General features: G+C 52.6%; 1 protein-coding gene across 3 annotated transcripts; it reads right to left on the bottom strand.

Annotated features, from left to right (window-relative positions):
- Positions 1-20,882, bottom strand: LOC122691664 (AFG3-like protein 1). 3 transcript variants are annotated; one of them, XM_043898346.1, is made up of 16 exons: positions 20,697-20,882; positions 16,760-16,847; positions 12,831-12,925; positions 12,306-12,455; positions 10,067-10,135; positions 9,384-9,508; positions 8,696-8,966; positions 6,899-7,036; positions 6,541-6,694; positions 5,263-5,370; positions 4,578-4,703; positions 2,269-2,379; positions 1,203-1,318; positions 634-834; positions 374-559; positions 1-286 (listed from the first exon to the last, which is right to left on the bottom strand). In XM_043898346.1, the coding sequence occupies exons 1-16, from the start codon at positions 20,832-20,834 to the stop codon at positions 68-70; spliced, it is 2,295 nt and encodes a 764-aa protein (XP_043754281.1). In that variant the 5' UTR covers positions 20,835-20,882; the 3' UTR covers positions 1-67. The 3 variants fall into 3 exon arrangements, with proteins under 3 accessions (XP_043754281.1, XP_043754279.1, XP_043754282.1); XM_043898344.1 differs by having other exon boundaries at positions 365-559; positions 20,697-20,881; XM_043898347.1 differs by lacking the exons at positions 12,306-12,455; positions 12,831-12,925; positions 16,760-16,847; positions 20,697-20,882 and adding an exon at positions 10,683-11,068 and having other exon boundaries at positions 365-559.
- Between the last annotated feature and the right edge of the window lie 2 nt (positions 20,883-20,884).

Genomic DNA, 20,884 nt, shown 5'->3' with positions numbered 1-20,884 from the left:
TTTGCCGGTTGTATGTGCTTTAATTTGCTTCCTGGGGGTCCCGGAGGCTGCTCTCCAGGCAGGCACGCTAGGCTGGGCTCTCCTGCAGCGGGCGCCCTAAGCCGCCCTCCTCCGGCCCCCCACGCCAGCCCTGCAGACCCTCAGGAAGGGCCGTGTCCTCCTCCAGGCCGCCCGTGCCCTCCACGAGCTCCTCATAGGTGATCTTCTCGGCGAACGGCCGTGGCCCGAGCAGCTCCACCATGTCAGCCCGCTCCAGCACCTCCTTCTCCAGCAGCCGCCTGCCCACCTGGACACCCAGCAGCTGTCAGCCGGCCGCCCCGCCTGCAGAACCCCACCAGCACCCGGGGTCCGGCCACCCACTCGCCTTGTCCACCTGCTCGCGGCAGCGGGTGAGCAGGTCCAGGGTGCGTGCATGCGCGGAGCCGATGAGCCGCCGCACCTCCTCGTCTATGAGCTGGGCCGTGGCCTCGCTGAACGGCTTCTCCACCAGTGCCTCGCCCGGCCGCGGGAGATCGAAGGACACCTGGCCCAACTTCTCGCTCATCCCGAACTGCACGATCTGCAGCGGGCGAGCGCCGGGGTCAGCCCGGTGCAGAGCCCCCCGCCCCCCACCCCCCATGGCTGCTGCTCTACCTGGGCATAGGCGCTCTGGGTGACCTTTCTCAGGTCGTCCTGGGCCCCCGTGGTGACCCGCCCGAAGAACAGCTGCTCAGCCACGCGGCCGCCCAGCATGGCGCACATGCGGTCAAAGAGCTGCTCCCGCGTGTACAGGTACTGCTCCCTGGGCAGGCACTGGGCATAGCCGAGCCCCTTGCCCCGGGGGACGATGGACACCTGGCAGACACAGCAGGGCTCTCCGTCATCCCCAGGGTGTCTCCACAAAAGTGTGGGAGGAGAGGAGACCCTGGGCCCCAGTGCTCACAGGGGGTCACCCTGAGGGTAAACACAGAAATACCCTCTGTCTCACAGTCCCCAGGAAGCTGTGGAGGGGTCTGCCTTCGGGGAGAAGCTTACAGTGAGGTGAGTTTAACCAGGAACCTCCAGGTGTCAGGTGGCCAGATCCAGACCCTCCTGGAACCAGCCCCCTGCCTCTGCCCTCCCACCCACCCTTCAAGGACACATTCTAGACAGTTCCATCCCTTGGCCCCCGGGGCAGGAGCAGGCCCTGAACCCACAGGAGATGTGTAAGGGGCCAGACTGACCTTGAGCAGGGGGTCTGCGTGTTCCAGGAACCAGCCCACCACTGCATGGCCAGCCTCGTGGTAGGCCACCATCATCTTCTCATTGGGCTGCAGGACCTGTGTCTTCTTCTCAAGGCCTGCAAGTCACACTCCTGGTGAGAGGCACAGGAGGAACGCCAGCAGAGAGGTGGGAACCAAGCCCCCACTCCGGCGTGCCGGGGGCTGGTCAGAGCAGACCTGCAGCCTGTCGGCTCCACACACACTGCTCAGGCCCACAGGGGTCTGTCCCTGCAAACCAGATGCTAAGCTGCCTTCTGCTCTGCAGACATCCTGCACCCCACTCCACTTCCCATGCAAGCAACATATGCTCAGGGAGACCTGTTCTTAGGCAGCAGGGTTAGCTACTCTATGGCTCAAGTGGTAGTGAAGCCAAAGCAAGGAGACAGGAGCGTTCTCTACACCCTGTACACTCAGTCACAGGCAGAGAACAGGGCACAGAGAGACACAGACGACTAGTGTGTGTCAGTTTCACGGCAGCTCAACTCAGCATGGCCCAGGACAGCACTGAACGGCTGTGGCAACTGCCTTGGGCTCCTGACACTACATGCCTGTGCACGTGTCACACCTCAACACAAAGTGAAGCGGACGAAGTAACTCCAGCTACCCACCGTCTGGACGGGCCAGTGCTCACGGCCGTGGGCGGGGTCATAGACGGCTGCTGGCCACGCGGATGCCTCCCTGACCTCTGTCCCCAGGATGGCACTCCAGAGATCTCGACCCCCAGGCTGAAGCCTGCACCCGCTCTGGGTATGCTGGCCACTGGGAGCACTGGGGACCCCGGCAAATTTCCCAGGGAAGCACCCAGCAGGCCGTCCTCTAGGCCACAGTGGGCACCCAGACCTGGGTCTGACTCAGCACCCTGGAGGTTACAATTCTCTGAGATTCTGAACGTTGCTCCAGGAAGAGCAGGAGAGCTGCTGGCAGGTCCCGCGTCCCAGATCTGGGTCTGGAGAGTTGCCCAAGTGGAGTACCCTGAAGAGAGCCTGGGGTCCCAGGGTGGAAACTCACCCACGGTGTCCCAGCTTACCTCCAATGACCCTCTCGATGGCCTGCTCGAAGTGCTTCTCCCCAACAGAGGGGCTTAGGTGGCGGGCGGCGATCAGGGCAGCTTCGTTGCAAACATTAGAAATATCAGCACCTGACCCGGAGAAGGAGAAACCGTCCATCAGGGGCCCAAGGCAGGCTGTCACAGGGACTCTGCAGCACTGGAGCCAGAGCTAAAACAGGTCAAGGGCGTGAAGGAAAACAGGACCTGCTCTGTCACTGCTGCTTTCAGCCAGTTTCTTGGCTCAATGATTTCCTGAGGTGTGATTCATTTAACATAAAATCTATCCATTTAAAAATGTGTACATTTCAAAGACTTTCAGTAATTTCATCAAGATGTGTGACAACTGCTGTCATCTCATCTTAGACATCCCCATCATGAAGGTGCTGTCTGGGGCTAGATCCTGTACCCAGGCTTAGCCAAACATGACTCTACCTTCTACGTCTTCAGACGTGCCCATCCTGGAAGTCTCACGTAAGTGCAGTCACACACTATGTGGTCTTTTGTGTGTGCTCATTTCACACACAGTGTTTTCCCATGCATCCACTGTCAGGAGCATGTCCTGGTATTTCATTCCTTTTCATGGCTGAATAAGGTTCCATCTGCCCTAAGGCAGCCACAGGAGACACCAGATTCCACAGATGCTCAAGTCACTCATGTAACATGGCCAGCTCTATCTGCAGGTTCCGCCCACCGTACACACATCTACTGGTGACACGTTGCTGGACACTGGGGTGGTCTCCACTGTTTAGCTATTATGAGTAACGCTGCTGTGAACATCCACGTGCAAGCCTTTATGCAGACAAATGTTTTCAATTCTCTTAGGTAGGAGTGGAACTGGAGGTCATATGCTAACTGTACTTCACTTCTAAAAGAAGTGCCAGGCCGACTTCCACAGCCACACTACTTCACATCCCTACCAGCAACATGCGAGCATGCTCATCTCCCTACATCCCTGCCAACCCTCCGTCTGTCTTTTACGGCCATCCTGGTGGGCGTGAGGTGGTGTCACACTGTGCTTTTGATATGCATTTTCCTAACAACTAATACCATGACCACCTTCTCACATGGTTTTTGGCCATTTGTATACTTTGGAGAAATGTCTATTCAAACGCTTTTCCCATTTTTAAATTGGGTTCTTTATATATTCTGGATTCTAGACCCTACCAGGTGCATAATTTCCAAACATTCTCTTCCTTTCTGTGGGCTCTTTTCATCACATCAATAATGTCTCTCAATGCACAAAAGATTTTAGCTTTGAAGAAATCTATTCTATAGTTTTCTCACTTGCTGTCTGTGCTTTAAAAAACCATTGCCAAATCCAAGGTCCTAAAGATTTTAAGACCTTTTACAGTTCTCACTCCACCGCTCAGGTCTCTTATCCACTCTGAGTTGACTGCTATATGTGGTCTAACGTCCAGTTACGTCTTTTAGCTTGTGGAAATACCTGTTCAAACAGGCTATTCTTTCTCCGTTGGATGGTCTTCACACCCTTGACAAAACAACTGACCGAGATGAACAGGCCCACACCTAGCCTCTCACTTTTATCCTACTGGTCTGCATCCGCCCTCAGAAGCCCCACACTGGGGAAGTGTCCGCCACTTTGTGCTTACAGGCTGTGCGGCTCTTCCATCCCCTGGCAGCTCCACGTGAAGCTGAGGATCCAGCTTCACAATATGTATAAAAGTTCTGCTCCTACGCAGCCCCTCTCATCTTCACAGGTTACATCTTTCTACACTGTGTGCCCATTAACACAGATATGTCATTATGGTTTTACACACTTGTCCTTTATACGGGATGCCTTAATTTCTCCTTCACTGTGGAAGAATAGTTCTGCCTGACCCACTGCCTCCTGGCCTCCATTTCCAAGAGAAGTCAGCTGCTACCCTTTGGTCTTGCTGGTCTCAAGGCCTCTCCCTACATCTGACCAATGTGGATGATATTGTCAGTGTGGGCATCTCGGGCTTTATCCCACTTCCTGGATGTGCAGACTCAGATCTCTTATGCACTGTGGGAAGTGTTGGCCAGGACTTCTTCCCTGGGTAGCATACCAAGCGGATGGGGCCTTATCCCCATCATCACCACATTACTTTCCTGGGGCGGTGGGGGGAGCCGGGTGGTGGGGGGCACAGCGCAAGCTGACAAAAGCCAGCTTTGTGGCCTCGGGTGTGCCCACCAGATTCACAGTCCTAAAGACAAGGGCTCACTTTCAGGACCAAATGACACAACCAGAAACCACCTGCTGATGATGTGCCCAGTCCCAGGGCAGTCGCCCGGCCTCCATCACTCACCTGTGAAGCCTGGAGTGAGGGCTGCAAGCTTCCTCGCCAGGGCATCCTTGCTGAGGCTCTCATCCAACTTGAGTGGACGCAGGTGGACCCTGAAGATAGACGACCTGCCTTTGATGTCTGGGGGGCCTGAGAGAGAGAGGCACAGGTAGCCAGGGTGGGGTCACCCGCAGCTGCTTCACCAGGGCCAGGAGGACCCTCCCCTGCATGTCTGCACTGCACACTTGACTACCCAACCAGGGCCAGAGCTCCCCATGGCAGAAACGACCCACAGGTCACATCCATTCAGCTCTCCAACATATCAAACACCTTCCTCACTGTGGGGCCTCCAGTCCACACAACTCAATCCCCAGGATGGCTGCTCTGGCAGCAGGGGACCTGGGCAGGACTGAGGTCCTAAGTTTCCAGGATCTGCTCACGAGTGGGAAAGGCCAGGGTGAATGCTTCTCTCGTAAACAGTGCACAAAAAAGAAAAGCTGAAGTACCCAACACTGTCACATCACTCCCAGCTGCATGGACTGCTATGACCTTCTCCCCATCCCAGCCACACCTGTTCTTCCCAAAGTGGGGCCCAGTCCTGCACCTCTACTGTTTCACAAGTAGGGTTAGCTGCTTTAAGGCACCTCAAAACCTCCTCCAAATACATAGCTAATGATCGAGCCAAACTTTCAACCCTCAGCACACTCACCAATGTAAATCTGACGGTCGAAGCGGCCTGGCCGCATCAGGGCTGGATCAAGGACATCGGGGCGGTTGGTGCCGGCCAGCACAACGACGTTTGTGGTAGAGCTGAATCCTGGACACGAGAGAAGCAGGTGAGCCCAAGCAGGGCCCGGCCAGCAGCTGTCTTCTCTCCCCTGCACACCTGGCCCCCAACTTTCCGGGACCACTGCCCACCCCGGGAGCCGTTACAGGCAGGAAACGGTGGCTCTGGTCCCCACAGTCCTCACATCTCTGGCTGTAACCCGACCTTCCTCAGCCAACTGGGAACCCCATGGCCCAGTCTCAGGGTGTGAACTCCCATCTTAATTTGTTAGAGATCCCTGCCAACCTCTCACACCACACAGCGAGCTGCCGGGACCACGCAGACCCCTCCACCCAGGTCCTGGATGGCTGGGTGGCTTGCTGGGCCCAGGAAGCCAGGCTGGGCGAGAGCAGGGGAGATGCAGTGGGGAGAGGATGGGGGTGCCCAGCAGGATGAGGGCCTGACTCACCAGCACTCTTCCTCAGAAAAGCCTGCTGGGCCCCTGAGCCGCCCCAGGACCTGGGATTCAGGGAGGGGCCCCCCATGCCTCAGTCGTCTGAGTAGATATTTCCTCCTGGGAGGCTGGGGTTGTGACCCATGCTGGGCAAAGACTGCCATGTGACTAGCCCCAGGGGAAACCCTGTTCTGGTCGATGACACTCCTGAGTGTCACCCAACTGGCTGCCAGGGAGAAGCTGCGACCCGGACTCAGTGGGCAGAGAGTTCTGGAGGCCATGGCCACTCTCCCGGCCCAGGCACCTGCTCCCCATGATTCTCCCAGGCCCTGGCCCAGCAGTCAACTGTGATTATGAATCCAGGGACCCACGGATTCCTCCCAAATGACCAACCTGGGGTCATGTTGGGTACCTTGACTCAACTCCAAAGCCAAGTGAGCACAGGACCTGCCAAGGTCCAGTCAAAGCTTCTCCAAATCCGAATCTGGCACAAACGCCCAGACCCTCCCCGAGAGGCGGCAGCAGGCCCACGGCTGTCACCCGGACCAGACCCTGCCCGAGCAGGAGTCCCGAGGGGGAGACAGGGTTCTGGAGCAGGAGGCAGAAGGACAAAGGCGGCGAGGACACAGCCTGGGCATCAGCCCTCATCCGGCCGCTGAGCTCAGAGGGCAGCTCCCTGCACTGTGGGGCCTGAGGACAGCATTCCTCAGACTGTGCGAGCAGGGCTCTTGCCTGGGGAGCTCTGCCCAGAGAGCAAGCCCACTCACCGTCCATCTCCACGAGCAGCTGGTTCAGAGTATTCTCCTGCTCGCTCTGGCCTCCAAAGTGCCCACGCCCACGCTTCCGGCCAATTGCATCAATCTCATCAACGAACAAGATACAGGGAGCATTTTTCCGGGCCATTGCAAACATGTCACGAACCTGAAATAGGAGTCCAGTGTGCTCTGTCACTGGCGCCAGGACAGGACTAAGTTCCCTGGGCTGAGGCCCCACCTCTGGGGCTTGACTCCCATCTCGGCTGCTCTGTCTGCCCGCCAGGTCATCTTTACATCCATGCTGTGCTCTGCGCCCATCCCCAGGGTCCCACCCAAAGGCCAGGGCAAGGACAAGGGTGCCTTTACCTACCCGAGCTGGGCCAACACCAACAAACATCTCCAGGAACTCAGACCCATTCACGGTGATGAAGGGCACACCAGCCTCCCCCGCGGTTGCCTTGGCAAGAAGTGTCTTGCCGGTACCGGGAGGACCTGTGAGCAGGGCTCCCTGAAACAGAAAGGCGACACCTGGTTCTGAAAGGGGAGAGATGGGGCCAAGCAGAGTCTCGCTCAACTGACTCCTCAGCCTACTCCATGCTTTCGGCCAAGGTGTGCCTTCCGTTTGAAACCCTGCTTGTAAGACAAAGGCACATTTATCATGAAAAGTTCAAATGCTGCAGGTAAAGGAAAGGCCCCCAAAGCCCCAGTCCAACCAAGCAGGTTATTTCTTCAAGTGACGCTCCCAGGGCAGGACTCAATGGATCTCACGGTCCAACATTTACTTTAACACTTACTGTCAAATTGCTCTATGAAACACACCAACTCACACCAGGACGAGCAAGAGGCCCTCCCCACACTCGCTCCTGTGATTCTGTTCAGCACGTCCGACAGTGGCACCTGCGTGTGGTACTGTCCGCAACCTGCCTGGTTCTACACTGACTCAACACTGAAATTCACACCCCAGTAACACACCTCAGTATTCCTTTCATGAGGAGGGACTTAAAGGGGGGCTTACACTACTTTATTTCTAGTTGACAGTATGGGTTAATATCTACTTATTTCAAAAGAGACCAAAAAGTTGTTTTTCCTAAGTCTGTAAAAATAAAAACAAAACATATAAAGGTGGGGAGGATGAGGGAGCCTCAAAACAAATTCACAAGGTGCCAGGTCCCCAGGTCCCCATGAACATGGATATGGACTCACAGAGGGTCTCCACAAAGCAGTGGGTCATGGGACCAGGGGACCCCTGGGCCCGCCACACCTGAGCTTTCCAGCCAACCTTACCAGGTGGCCAAAGAGAAGCACAGGTCTACTGCCCACTAATCTCCAGAGGTCAGTCACGTTCTCCTGCTGTTCAGGAGTCTCAGGGAAACACACAGAGCTACCAGGAAAGTCAGTGCACTGAGTCTCCACCCTGGAGAGCATGCGGCCTGGAATAGAGCCCAGAGACACCTTGGGGCGGGGGGGTGTGGGGAGTAGAGGGGCAGGGGGCCGCAGTCTGTGAGCCTCTTCACAGACCTTTCTGTGAAGGGGGTTCAGCTTCTGCCAGGCCCTCCAAACGTCCATGACACCTAGAAGCACCCCCAGGGAAAGACAGCGGCCACAATCTCCACAGTGCCACTTCCTATGTGCAGAGCCTTGACCCGTATCCATAATGCACACCTGTCCCACTGCTGAGTCGTGGGTTTTCTGACAGGCAGCTGACCCCAGACCCGTTCACGGTGGTTTGTACTTGTTGGTTCTTTATTTTCTGGGGTTTTCTGGCTACGCCACACAGCTTGTAGAATCTCAGTTCCCCAACCAGGAACTGCACCTGGGCCCCAGGAGTGAAAGCACGGTGTCCTAGCCTCTGGATCAGAAAATTCCCTGCACTTGCTTTAATTATATACTTCAACAATAAATAATAGAATAGAAAGTCGTTTCTTTAAAAACGAAGCTGAAAATGTTATATAATAAAGCAATCAAGGCAAATTATTAAAGAAAAAAATGCTGTCAAACTGAACGGACAAAAAACTGAAATAGTAAGAAAATGTCATAAAAATACATGATTCTGCACTTAGAACTGCTTCGAAGTTCTCAGTTCAATTTAGAGAAACAACACTACAGACAAAGGCTTTCCTGGTGGCACGCTGGTAAAGCATCTGCCTGTGCTCTCTCAAGTCAGTACCTTTGGAATTTTGGCCCCAAGGTCCTGGTACTGTTTGGGGTTCTTCAGGAAATTCACAAACTCCATGATCTCCAGCTTGGCTTCTTCGCAACCAGCCACGTCTGCAAACCGCACGCCGATGTCATCCTTGATGATTTTGGCTATTGTCTCACCAATGCCGAAGAGGCCCCCTCCTCGCCTACCACGCCCAGCCCCCATCGGACCCCTCCTCATGACATAGAGGAAGATGCCAATCAGGAGAAGGGTGGGCACCAGGCTTCGCAAGAAAGACCTAGAAAGGCCAAGAAAACCATCTGTCACATTTCCTTGAGAGACAGGCCGTGAACAGTGGACTCTGCTACACAAAAGCAAGCACCATCCATCTGGACACACAGCCTCACCCACTGTAAAGGGTCCTGTCCACGCGAATCTGTCTGCCTGATTTCCCCTGTGGGCAGGGCAGGGCAGGGCAGCCGTGGCCTGCCTCCAGAAACCCCCTGACCCAGCCTCCTCCCAGCTAGTTCTGCCCTGCTGCCACACCACAGCCCTCAGGCTACCAAGCTAAACATTTCCCCACCAGTTCTTTCCCCAGTAAAAACACAGCTAACAAACTTGTCTTTCCCACAGACACTGACTACCAGCAGACACCTACAACATGCCTGAACAAGTTCAGCGTGTCCAGCACCAGGGCCCGACCACACCCGCTCACCCATCGCTCTCAGTGGTGTAGACCACAGCCGTCTGATTGGGGGGCTCAATGCCTAGCTCCCACTGGGCAGTCTGCAGGTTGCGCTCGAAGGTGTCCACACTGCCAATGCTGAACCATGCATACTTCTGCAGAAACCAAGGTGCCAAGCGATGGAGGGGGCCGCCCCTCATGGCCACCACCCGCTCCCCAGCTTCTCTCACAGCAAAGTCCTGAGTGGCTCTGATGGGCCTCCTGTCCTGGCCCCAAACCATAGGCTTAGGTTTGAGGTCAAAGTACAAATGTCTATCAATGGCTGAGTCTGCCTCTGTCCCCTATCTGTCATTTTAGTCTCTCCTCTCAGAGCTCAGCTGGTGACTGTCCATGGTATTGGGCAAAAGTGAAGCATAGTTACAGCTTCATTAGAGTCCTATGCTACCTGGAAGACTGTTCTCTACAGGCACATGGGCACAGGTGGGTGCTGGAAAGTGAAGCCAGGAGAGGCATTTCTCCAATAAAACAAAAAACTATCACGTATTCTTTTTCAGGTCACACGGCTTGTGGGATCTTAGTTCCTGAACCAGAGGCCTTGGCCATGAGGGCCCCTGGTACTAACCACTTGACCATCAGGGAGATCCCAGAAGACTACACCTTACACTGACACCGAAACCTACACGTGGAAGACTGGCCTTGACCCCAGCCCTCACCTCAGGTGATGTCCCAGGGGCAGGAATAACACGCACGAACTGTTTATTCACGACTTCCAGCCGATCCACCTAGAAGACAGACAGCCAGTTAAGGACCAGCACAGCACCCTGGGCCTCGGTCTCAGTCAAGTGCCACACGCACAGGTGGCACCTGTCCCAGTGCAGCTCACATTCTGCAGGACAGTTTTGGCTCTGTCTTCCTACCAACATGGACAATTCTAGCCTGGGATTATGGCAATAAACAGGAACCGATTCAAGAAGAGGAATTAAAATGTGGCACATCTGAGCACTAAGCCTTCAAACTGGCTTAAAACTCCAAAAGGAGGGGAGTTCCCTGTGGGTAGGAGGGGAGTTCCCTGTGAGTAGGATCCTAAAATAAGTCTTAGGCTCTCCTGGTTCAATCGCTGGTTGGGTTGGGAAGCTGAGATCCCGCAAAATGTGCAGCATGGCCAAAAAACAAAACAAAAAATTTCAAAACACTCCAAAAGGAACACAGATGAAAGTCTTGTACTGACAGGATAGCTGATCCCGTAACACTCAGTCCATCCGGTTACAGCCCACCACCTGGAAGCCACACACCCTCTGGGGAGCTTCAGACACGGCCTGCTGTCACTACCTCATTAACCACGATGACAAAGCTCCTTCTGGAAAACACTGGAACACTCAGGATTGCGCGGTGAGGACACGATCCTGAATGTGGAACTTCACCGCCACCCAACACGACTCCAGAAACCATGGCAGACAGAACTCCAGGCGACTGCCCCCTTGGTTTCTCTTCCGCCAACATGCAGAGCCCCAGCCAGCCAGGCCCATCAGCTCTCAGGTTCATGAGATGAGGGCGCAGCATGTCCTCCTGGCCCTGCAAGACTCCTGCCAGCTGACCCCTCATGCCTCCCTACCGCAGTGCTCACTGCCGGTGTGCTAACGGGACACAGGGCACAGAAGTGAGCAGCCCTGCCTTCAGACTGCGGCCAACGGGGTCACAGGAAAAGGCCCCTGGGCGTGCACAGACAGTGACTTCCTGCTTTATACTTTTATTTCCCCAAATGCTTTGCAGCAAGCACATATTACACTTGTGACCAGGAAAAACAACGATGCTGCTTGAAACAAAGACTGCAGGGACTTCCCTGGCAGTGCAGTGTAAGACTGTGAGCCTCCACTGCAGGGGAGCGGGTTCCATCCCTGGGCGGGGAACTGGATCCCACATGTCCCACCACGCAGCCAATAAGTAAAGAACTGAATAAAACGAAGACTGCTACTGAGGTTTTGTTATAGCTTTTTGTTCCCAAACAAGCCTTTCACAAAAGAACCACCGGTCCAGGCCAGGGACCTCTGCACATAAGTTCACTTATTTCTATGACACCCTGAGATTTTATCAGACTCTTCAGACAGCTCAGAGGGGCTGGAACAAATCGCAGCCCTCAGGTTCAGGTGCTAGACCCTCCCAGTGGATGTGGAAGTCCCCTTATGTGAGGGGACTAGTTAGGCCAGGCGAGCGTCAGCTCCCAATCAGGCACCACAGGTGTGGCCAGGGCTGCATTAGGTGTGCTTGAGTGGGGGATGGACAGGTCACCCTTCTGTGCTCCGGGCCGTGCTGTGCTCCAGGACAAGCATGTCACTGTCAGCCACGTAGACCTCAAGGAACATCTGGAACCAGTCCAGGCCACAAGCACAGGAGGACACCTGTCTCCCCCTGCCCCTCTGGCCACACCTGCTGGGCACAGGTCCTCAGCAGAGGGGACTGCAGCAGCCCTTCCCACACCGCGTAGAGACTATCACCACGGGCCTCCCTGAGGACAGAATGTGGACAGACCGCAGGGCAAACGAGAACTCCCTGCAGATGTCACCACACAGCAGGAAAGCCCAGCCTTCATAGTGCGCTGCTCATGCAACGGGGAGCAAGGTCACTGTGCTTGTGAAGGTGTACGCTCAAACCTGAGTGCGGGGAGGATGGGGGACTCCACTGGGTGTGACTCAGAGCCAGTGCTGGCCCCCACTGTCCAGGGCCTAGCAGTGGGCCAGGGGTGCCCTCAAGGAGAAAGGCTCTGAGTCAGATTCACAACTGGAGTGTCAAGATTCACAAACAGAACCAAGTGAAAGTAGAAGCCAGAGCAAACACACAATGAGTGAGTGTTTCAGGGAGCAGGCAGGTGTGGGGGTGCAGCAGGGTAGTCACATCTGCACCCCGAGGCCAACAGGCCACCTCCTTCCAAGGCCAGCAGCATGCAAATCCCCTCACCAGACCTCTCGCCAGGTAATACTGCACAAAGTGCTTCCAAGTGATTTCCTTCCCAGGATCTCGGAAATAGAAGTAGAGAAATCCCGCAGCAACACCTGCCCCCAGCACGGCCAGACTGCGGAGATCCTTGTCGTCCCAGGGAGTCTCCCCCTGCGGGGAGAGAACACAACATGGGCTACACTGAAAGACAGCAGCTCTCTCACAAAAATGCCCTTCCACAGACAAGGGAGAGGTCGCCAAGCCCTCCACCCAAACCACACCTCCCCCCACCGGCCTCCATGGGCGCAGCCTCTGCCGGCGTGTAAGGCCACGGCAGCTCCCAGGCTCCTCAGGAAAAGCAGCTGGCCTTCCTGAAACCATCGCTTCTCTGGGTCTTTAAACACTCTGATGGAGATCTTAGTTTTAGAAATTAAATCCACCACTTAGAATCTTTGAATCAGTTTGTACCAAGCCCAAGCCCGCAGTGACTACTTCCTCAGAAAAGTGACAGGCCATCTGGAATTGGCCCTCTGGACACACACAAACCTTCTGCATCCGTTTCCACCAGGCAAAGTCATCTTGCTTTCCTCTTCTCTTCCCTCTGTCTGCTCCAGAGCCAGCATCCTTTGGTTCATTAGTTCCTAAGAAAAAACAAACTCTGACCTCAGGGAACGGTCACACCTAACTGTCCAGAGGAGGAGGATTCAGAGAAAAGAAGAATGCTTCCAAAACACAACTTCCCCAACACTGCTGCCTCCTGGAGATAAACAGGGACCGTAAAGGAAGTGCAGCGTGTGGCAAGGAGCAGAGCTTCTCAAGGTCAGAGGAAAAGCTGCAGGGCCCTCCTGCGATCAGGGCAGGGGCCAGGGTAGTGGAGACTGCAAGCCTACACCAATCCCAGACAGTTCCAGACAAGAAGGGAAATTTGCAACAGTTTCTTATGCTTTCTGAAATCATGAGTGACTGTATGTGTGTGCCAGGTGAGATCTAGGAGGTGTTACCTTATGGTTTGCTTTTCTCTAGCTGAGCCTCATGGCTTTCAGGATCTTAGCTCTCCAAACCTGGGCCCTTGGCACTGAAAGCGTGAAGTCCTAGTCACGGGACCACCAGAGAACTCCTTAGGCTGGCACTCACGTCACCGCCCCTCAGAACATTTGTGACGCACAGACTAGATGACTGAACCCAGTCCCCAAGCCTCTTTCTTAACGTGTGCATGTAAAGTAGTAACAGCTCAAACCATACCAGGGCAGCCCCAGAAACACTCCTGGAGCCCCCCACCCTTCCATCAGGTGCCAAGAATGTCCTGGGGGGATGGGTCTCACTCAGGACACACCCATCTGTGGTCTAAAGCTCCCACTACCTCCAAGTACAAGCTAAGGGTCAGGTGGCCTGAACCGTCCTGCAAAGCTGGGCACAGACAAGGAGAAACCCTCCTCTTGCCAGGCAACTAAGTTAACTATTCCTCCCATTAAAACATCCAGAAGGCATTTCAGCACACACGCAATGACAAAAAGAAATAACACAAGATCGTTACTCTGGTGCAAAACCAGACGGAAAGAGTTGAGAGTGGAGAATACACAGGAAGGTGTTTTCCCATATGAACTTAGGAAAATAACCCCAAACAGAAAAAAAAAAAATCATTCCCCTGAGAAAAGAAAAGGTGGAAAGACAGGTGTGAGACAAAAATCACTTTCTGTCCCAGTCAACAGCAGCAGACACAGGGCCTGAGCACGACACTCGCATGAGCTCCAGGGCCACAGCAGCCCCTGACGTACAGGCACCACTGCAACAACCATTAACTCAGAGCCCCAAAGCCCAGAAGACCCCAGGAAAGGCCAAACTCAGGATGGGGTAGAGCGAAGATCCACATGCATAAACATGAAGGACAAAAAACGAAGTCCTACAGTCACAGCAAATCACTTCCCAGTGAGCTCTGCACACCTCTTCTCTTACACTGCTCCAGGCTCCCCAAGCAGGACGACACCACTGCACACCCCCCACATCACCAAACTGTGATATGACTTCAAAGACAGGTTTGTCAAGGCTTTGGATCCACACAAGCTATGCAGGTGCAAAGGAAGGCAGTGAGGCCATGTCCACAAACCAGTGAAGGGAAGGAAGTGCTGAGACCACCTGCACACGAGCCCACCTGCTTACCACCTCCCAAGATTAACCCAAAATTAATGAATGCTTCAAAAATTCTCAAATGTGGGACTTCCCTGGTGGTCCAGTGGCTAGGATCTTGCGCTTCCACGGCAGGGGGCCTGGGTTCCATCCCTGGTTGGGGAACCCAGACCCCATATGCTGTGTGGCATGGCCAAAAATAAATAAATTAATTAAAGTTTAAAAAAATAAAAAAATTCTCAAATGTAAAACTCTGACAGTCTGATTGGTCAAATTGTTCCTTTTATGAGCTGTTGCATTTCTAATTCTGTGTTTCTTCTACTCCTCTTAAAGAATTTCTCAAACCCATAGGGACAAACAATGAGATTCTGCCACTTTAAAAGCACATACCACACTCACACAAGCAGCCAGACTGTCCGACAGATAAGGAGGAGTAAGGGAGAAGCTGATTTTCTTCCTGACTGCAGCCTGGTGCGATCAACATGCACCTCCAAGTCCGAACTCTGCAAGCCAAGACCCACTGCACAGCCCACAGCCTGTGCTCAAGGAGTACATGTGCTCCAAACTAACTGCAGTCGACATGAGGTCCCTGTCCTGGCTTCCTGCCGGGGTCCAGCCTCGGCAGGATCCAGGGGGTACCCTCAGGATGAATGGCATCGGCGAGAGAGAGAAGACACGTGAGACTAGCCTTGATAGGGCCAAGTCTGCGAGGGAGAGAGAGAGAAAGAGAGAGAGAGAGAAAGAGAGAATGACCAGACGGGGGTGCAGAGAGTCTGGAAGAGTCTGGCAATGCTTTATTTTTTACCATAGCTTTTATACCCTAAGTTAGTACATTTCTAAGGGGAAGATAGTTTAACATTACGTCAGCTTGTCCTTCACGAAACCAGGGTGTTTTCTGCATACTTCTTTGTTTACGAGGGTCTTGTACATTATCTTCTGGCCTGGGGGCCTATTAACATTTTATGCAAGTCAGGTGAATGTAAACCTATTTTCTGTTTCTCTGGTGACCTTAACTGAAAGGTAGCAGTCCCATAGGGCAACAGTACAGAGTAGAATTATATTCTTGTTAATACAAAAATTAATCTTTCTGCAAAAGTTGTCGGTTGCGTTTATCTAAGAAGTTTACCCCATACTGACTCTGTGACTTTGGTGAGGCAGCTTCTGCCTAGCACTCCTGACTGACAATTAACAACCATCTCATTGTTACCACACTAGGGCTAAGTTCTTATTTCTCTAGATCTTTAACTATATTAACAATGGTTTTTATAACACAACCTTAGCACATTAAAGGCAAAAATACAGCAAGCAAAAAACACAGCAAGCAAATCTCAACCCAATAACCACCTATAGAATAATTTTTCTTATGTTTTCTAATAGGACTCCTTTACCCTTTAAAAGGGCTCTATATCTATTAGGGCTTTTATATAATCAGGTTCTTTATGCTATTTTATGGTTACCATATTATAAGCAACCATGCATATTAGTACCAAGCGCATAAATGCATTTGGCTAACAAACTACCAGCAAAGGAGTTTAAATTAAAACACTCCTTTCACCCTGAATAATCTCATAATATACCACCACCTGGGAAACTTATTGATTAAAGTTCTAAATTGATTCTTATTTGGGAAGAGATCGGGGAAGGCCTTCCTGCCTGTGTCAGAGAAATTAGGGAGTAGTCCATTGAGGCAGGCATCAGAAAGACAGATATCATCTTTAAGGTGAGAGCCGGGGGCAGCTTTTCGAAACCCCTGAAAACCTGATCCGCCTTGCCCATCAGGTTTTCTCCCTTACGGCCTTGTTAGGGGTAGGGTCTCATGAAGTGACTTTTTCGAAACCCCTGAAAACCTGATCCGCCTTGCCCATCAGGTTTTCTCCCTTACAGCCTTGTTAGGGGTAGGGTCTCATGAAGTGACTTTTTCGAAACCCCTGAAAACCTGATCCGCCTTGCCCGTCAGCTTTTCTCCCTTATGGCCTTTTTAGGGGTAGGGTCTCGTGTGTTGGCTCCCGGAAGCTTCCAAACATGAGACTCAGCTTAACCCTCAGAGATGCAGAAACAAAGGCTTGCTCCCAGGCATCCCCAAAGATTCACCCACCACTTCCTTTTGGAACACCTTCTCTTTTGCCACCTTCACTGATATATTAACACTGCAAAGACGTGGGACAGGTGACCCAGAAACGGGAGACGAGCTAAGTGTGACTGAATACACACAGAAGCTAGAAGAGGGGCGGCTGGGTCTGCTGGGCCATCACGCACCCTGTCCCCGCTCCCCACAACACAGGACACCAAGGAAGCCACACTCGGGTCCTGCGACCTCATGCTGCTAACGATGGCAGGAGAAAGACATGTACCTTTGGGTGGTTCTAAACACAGCCACTGGGAAACTGACGCCAGTCTTATCTGCAGAGCCGACTGCTGAGAGCGGGTTCCCTGGAGACACTGAAACGGGAGACAGAATTAGCGTCCACAAATTCTGATGCAGCCTCTTCTCACAGTGGAAGTTCCAGGCTGGAAAGGACCAGGATTCGAGAGGAGGCATAAACCTGAGGCCTTACCTGCTTTATCTCATTAAAAATATGATTCCATGTGACTCCCTGATGGTCTAGGTGTTCAGACTTTGCATTCCAATGCAGGCAGTGCGAGTTCAATCCCTGGTTGGGGAGCTAAGATTTGTGGCCAAAAAACCCAACTATAAACTACAGAAGCAATATTGTAACCAATTCAAAAAAGACTTTAAAACCAATACACGTCAAAAAAAAAATCTTAAAAACAAATATGATTCAAGCAGGAGAAACAGAAACTACATTCAGTGCAGAAATACATGAAGAATTTTTATAGCTGTAGCTATCAAAAAAAAAATACTGCAAAGTAATCACTTCCTGCCTGAGGCAATTTTTGTCACTGAAGCTATTAAAACAAACATTAATAATCCTTTAAAACAAACATTATTCTAACATCAAAATCATGTGAAATTTAAAAACCAAAGGGTATTATGATTTATCTTTGATCAACCACAGGTTAGCAGTTTTGTTAGGAAAGCAAACATTTTCTGCCTGCTAACTTGCCCCAGTTGTGTCTGATTCTTTGCAACCCTATGAACTGTAGCCCGCCAAGCTCCTCTGTCCATGGGATTCTCCAAGCAAGAATACAGGAGTGGGTTCATATTTCCTTCTCTAGGGGATCTTTCTGACCCAGGGATTGAACCCACATCTCTTATGTCTCCTGTACTGGCAGGCAGCACCACATGAGAAACCCTGTATTTTCTTGAGTTCTCAAAAAGGAAAATGACAGTTTTTATTACCATAAGCTATTAACAATACTTAACATCAGTTAAAGACAGGATGAAAGACAATTTTGGTTTCTCACTATCATAGGTCAAAAGCCATTATAGGAAAAACGAGCACAACAGACGCCATCACAGTAAAAAAACCAGCTCTAAGCACAGTCACTTAGTATTAACTGTAGCCAAAAAAACCTCAACCAGGACTTGCCTGGTGGTCCCCTGGTTAAGAGTCCACCTGCCAATGCAGGGGACACAGTTTCGATCCCTGGTCCAGAAAGATTCCACATGCCAAAGGGCAAATAAGCCTGTGGACAGCTACTGAGACCTGGCTCTAGAGCCCATGCTCTGAAACAAGAGAAGCCACTGCAATGAGATGCCCTTGCACCACAACTAGACAGTAGCCCCCTGCACAGCCATGAAGACCCAGCAGAGCCAACAGAAATAAATACTTTTTTAAAAACTGTTTTAAATGTTGATGCAGGGCAGAAACCAACACATTATTGTAAAGCAATTATCTTCCAATTAAAAATAAACAAAATTCTTTTTTAAAAGGGTCTGTTAACAAATGGTTTAAAAAAACACCCCAACCAAAGATTTGGATTGTTCACACATCCTTATCAGAGGCCACAGAGCACTAAAAATTCAGGTAAGCCATGAGAATGATACTGAAATCCGGGAAAACCGTAAACAAGGGGCTCAGGAAGGAGACACAGCAGTAATGGTGATGAGGCTCCTGGAGCCTTTGCTCCATGAGTGTCCCCTCCCCACACATAGCAAGTCACCATGCACAAGGGGACCAGAACGTAATGTCACAAAGGCTGTCACCGTGAGGGAAGGCCTAGACAAAGGCCCACAGAAGAAGATAGTCCTGGGCCCCTCTGCTCCTCAAGGCCCTCCCGTGTGGGGTGGAAAACGCAGAAGTCCGGAGAGGATGGCGAGGGCCTGAGGTAAGGTGACTGGGAGCCAGTGGTATGTGATGAGTGCTCTGGCACCCAGCCCCCAGGGTTTCCCCAGCAGCTCCCCAGAGAGGGAGCTGGGGCTCCTAGAAGTGTTAGGAGGTCTCCAGCCCTAGAAAGACAAAGTATGATCTTCAGGCCTTCAAATCTTGAGAAACATCCTACTCCTTTATTTCACGACTTAGTGTTTTGATTTGCTTAGGGGACCACAGTAGGTCAGATGCAGCTCTCCAAGACAGGGGTCTACCACCCATTCTTGGTGTCTGGATATACAAAGCCAGCATGTGAAGCTGTGCACAGCAGTCTTCCCGTAACGGGCAAAGTGCCACTGTCCTTTCTTTGTCAGGTCATGAGTCAGGTGACTCCGGCCTGTGTCTCAGATGCACACAGATGCAGCCCCAGCAGGCGCTTGCAAATCTGCTGGCAGTTCCTGCTCAAGCCTCACATCCTTCAGGAGTCAATTACCCCACCTCTCATAGGGTGGCACTCATCCTCCTCCACCCTTCTCTTCACTGTCTACTCCCTCTGTTCTGTTTCCTTCTCCTTCATACCTCCTAACACGTTACCTACATATTGTCGTCTGGTTCTCCTTCTGGAGTGGAATGGACAATGTAGGAAGCTCAGTCAATGAAAACGTAACTGCGAGAAGCATCTAAAACATAAGCTTCCCCTTGAGGAGTGCTGACTGCTCCGGCACTTCTTTTAAAAAGAAGGCAACTGTGACTTCATCCCCAGACTACCCACGCCCGGTCTAAGCCTTCAAGTCCCTCAAAGGAGAGCGCACATCTGTTCCAGATGAGATGCCATGGCTAATAGACTCCATAGAGGAACAGCTCTGTCTGGGAAGGAACTCAAAAATTATCCAACTTCCTCCTTTCCTAACTAAAACCACTGAGCTCCATGGAAGTCAGTGCCTCATGACATACCTGTGTTGCACCCCTTAATCACTGCATTCCATCCAGCTAACAACTTGAACAGTTCCCTGCAATGCTGAGTTGCCACGTGGCCACAGATGAAGGGCTCTCCTTTCACTGATATTGCCAAAAACAATCAAACTGACAGTGCACCGTCCCCAAAATGAAGAGCTAAGAAGTAAAAGTTCACTCCTGGAAACAGGACAGAAAACAAATGCATGGGCCCCCTTCTTCCTCTTTCAATACTGTCTGAAACCAAGACAGCTTTCTCTGACCAGAATCCAGAGGCTCCACATCAGTCCGCCACAAAAGAAATCAATGTGATCACTGTCCCCCTGGGATGCTCAATACAAAAATAAACCTTAAAATATGGTCTACTTCAGAGAATCTAACCCAGAGGAAGGCGTACAATACAGAGGTATCTAAAAGCGGAGATCCGACTAGCTATGCTCTAGCGTCTCCTCTCCTATAGAACAGGGTTTAGTGCAGCGCCTACCTGCCGGACGGGTATAAGACTTAAATGAGACAGTCCCTGTAAAGTCATCAGCGTGAAACCCCTCAAACAACGTTAGCTATGATTACAGTGTAGAACTGGGCTCGACGAATGCTGTCTGAATCAAAAACACGTAACACTTTATAAAACTGTATCATGACGGAGAACAACCCTGTGACACTGAGCAGAAGTGGTATCACCTCTGAGCCCAGGAGGCTACCCCCTCGCAGTCGGAGCGAGAGTCGGAGAAGATAAGGTAGGCTCACAGCCGAACAAGGGCAATTCGCTCAATGCGGCTCTTGGGAGCGGGGAACAGGTCTGCAGGGGCAGTGGGCGGGGCACTGAGAGGTTGAGGGAACTTTCAAAGAAAAGGGCGTAAGAGGCCACAGGAAGGAAAGCAGATGGAGACCTGTTCGGGCCAGCGGCAGCCGCCTCAGCCGCTGGGAAGGGCTGGAGCCCCGGGGCCAGCCAGCTGGCCGGAACTGTGGTCGCCGCCGATGCGCCTCCGCTTCTGGGGCTCGGGTTCGCGCACCTGGTTACCTCACCCGCTCCCCGCGCCGGCGGCGCACGTGGATGGCGTCACCGCGGCGTCGAGAGCGACCACCGCCCGCTGGAACCGGCCGGCTGCGCCTCCCCGCTCACCTGCTGAGCGGTTCCGAGCGTCCTCACGCCTGCCCCGAACGTCCTGCCCCCTCGTGGGCCAAGGCCGCACCGCCACAGCACGGCGAGCGGCCCCGCCACCGCCCTGCTGCCGGCCGCCGCCACCAGCCGCTGCGACATTCCCCCTCAGACCTCGCGCCGTTGCGGAGCGCGCACGCGCAGTGCGGCGG

Source organism: Cervus elaphus, chromosome 4, assembly GCF_910594005.1.
Source record: "Cervus elaphus chromosome 4, mCerEla1.1, whole genome shotgun sequence".
NCBI classification, from domain to species: Eukaryota; Metazoa; Chordata; class Mammalia; order Artiodactyla; family Cervidae; genus Cervus; species Cervus elaphus.
Note: the sequence above shows the minus strand (reverse complement) of the source record. Positions and strands in the feature narration are given on the sequence as shown.

What these genes read in the sequence shown, in the direction of transcription:
- LOC122691664 (XM_043898344.1), bottom strand. Translation starts at nt 20,834, where the DNA reads ATGTCGCAGCGGCTGGTGGCGGCGGCCGGCAGCAGGGCGGTGGCGGGG. An exon ending in ATTACCTGGCGAGAGGTCTG is followed by an intron (nt 10,136 to 12,305) that starts GTGAGGGGATTT and finishes TCTGTCTTCTAG; the next exon opens with GTGGATCGGCTGGAAGTCGT. An exon ending in GCTGCTCGTGGAGATGGACG is followed by an intron (nt 5,371 to 6,540) that starts GTGAGTGGGCTT and finishes TCTCGTGTCCAG; the next exon opens with GATTCAGCTCTACCACAAAC.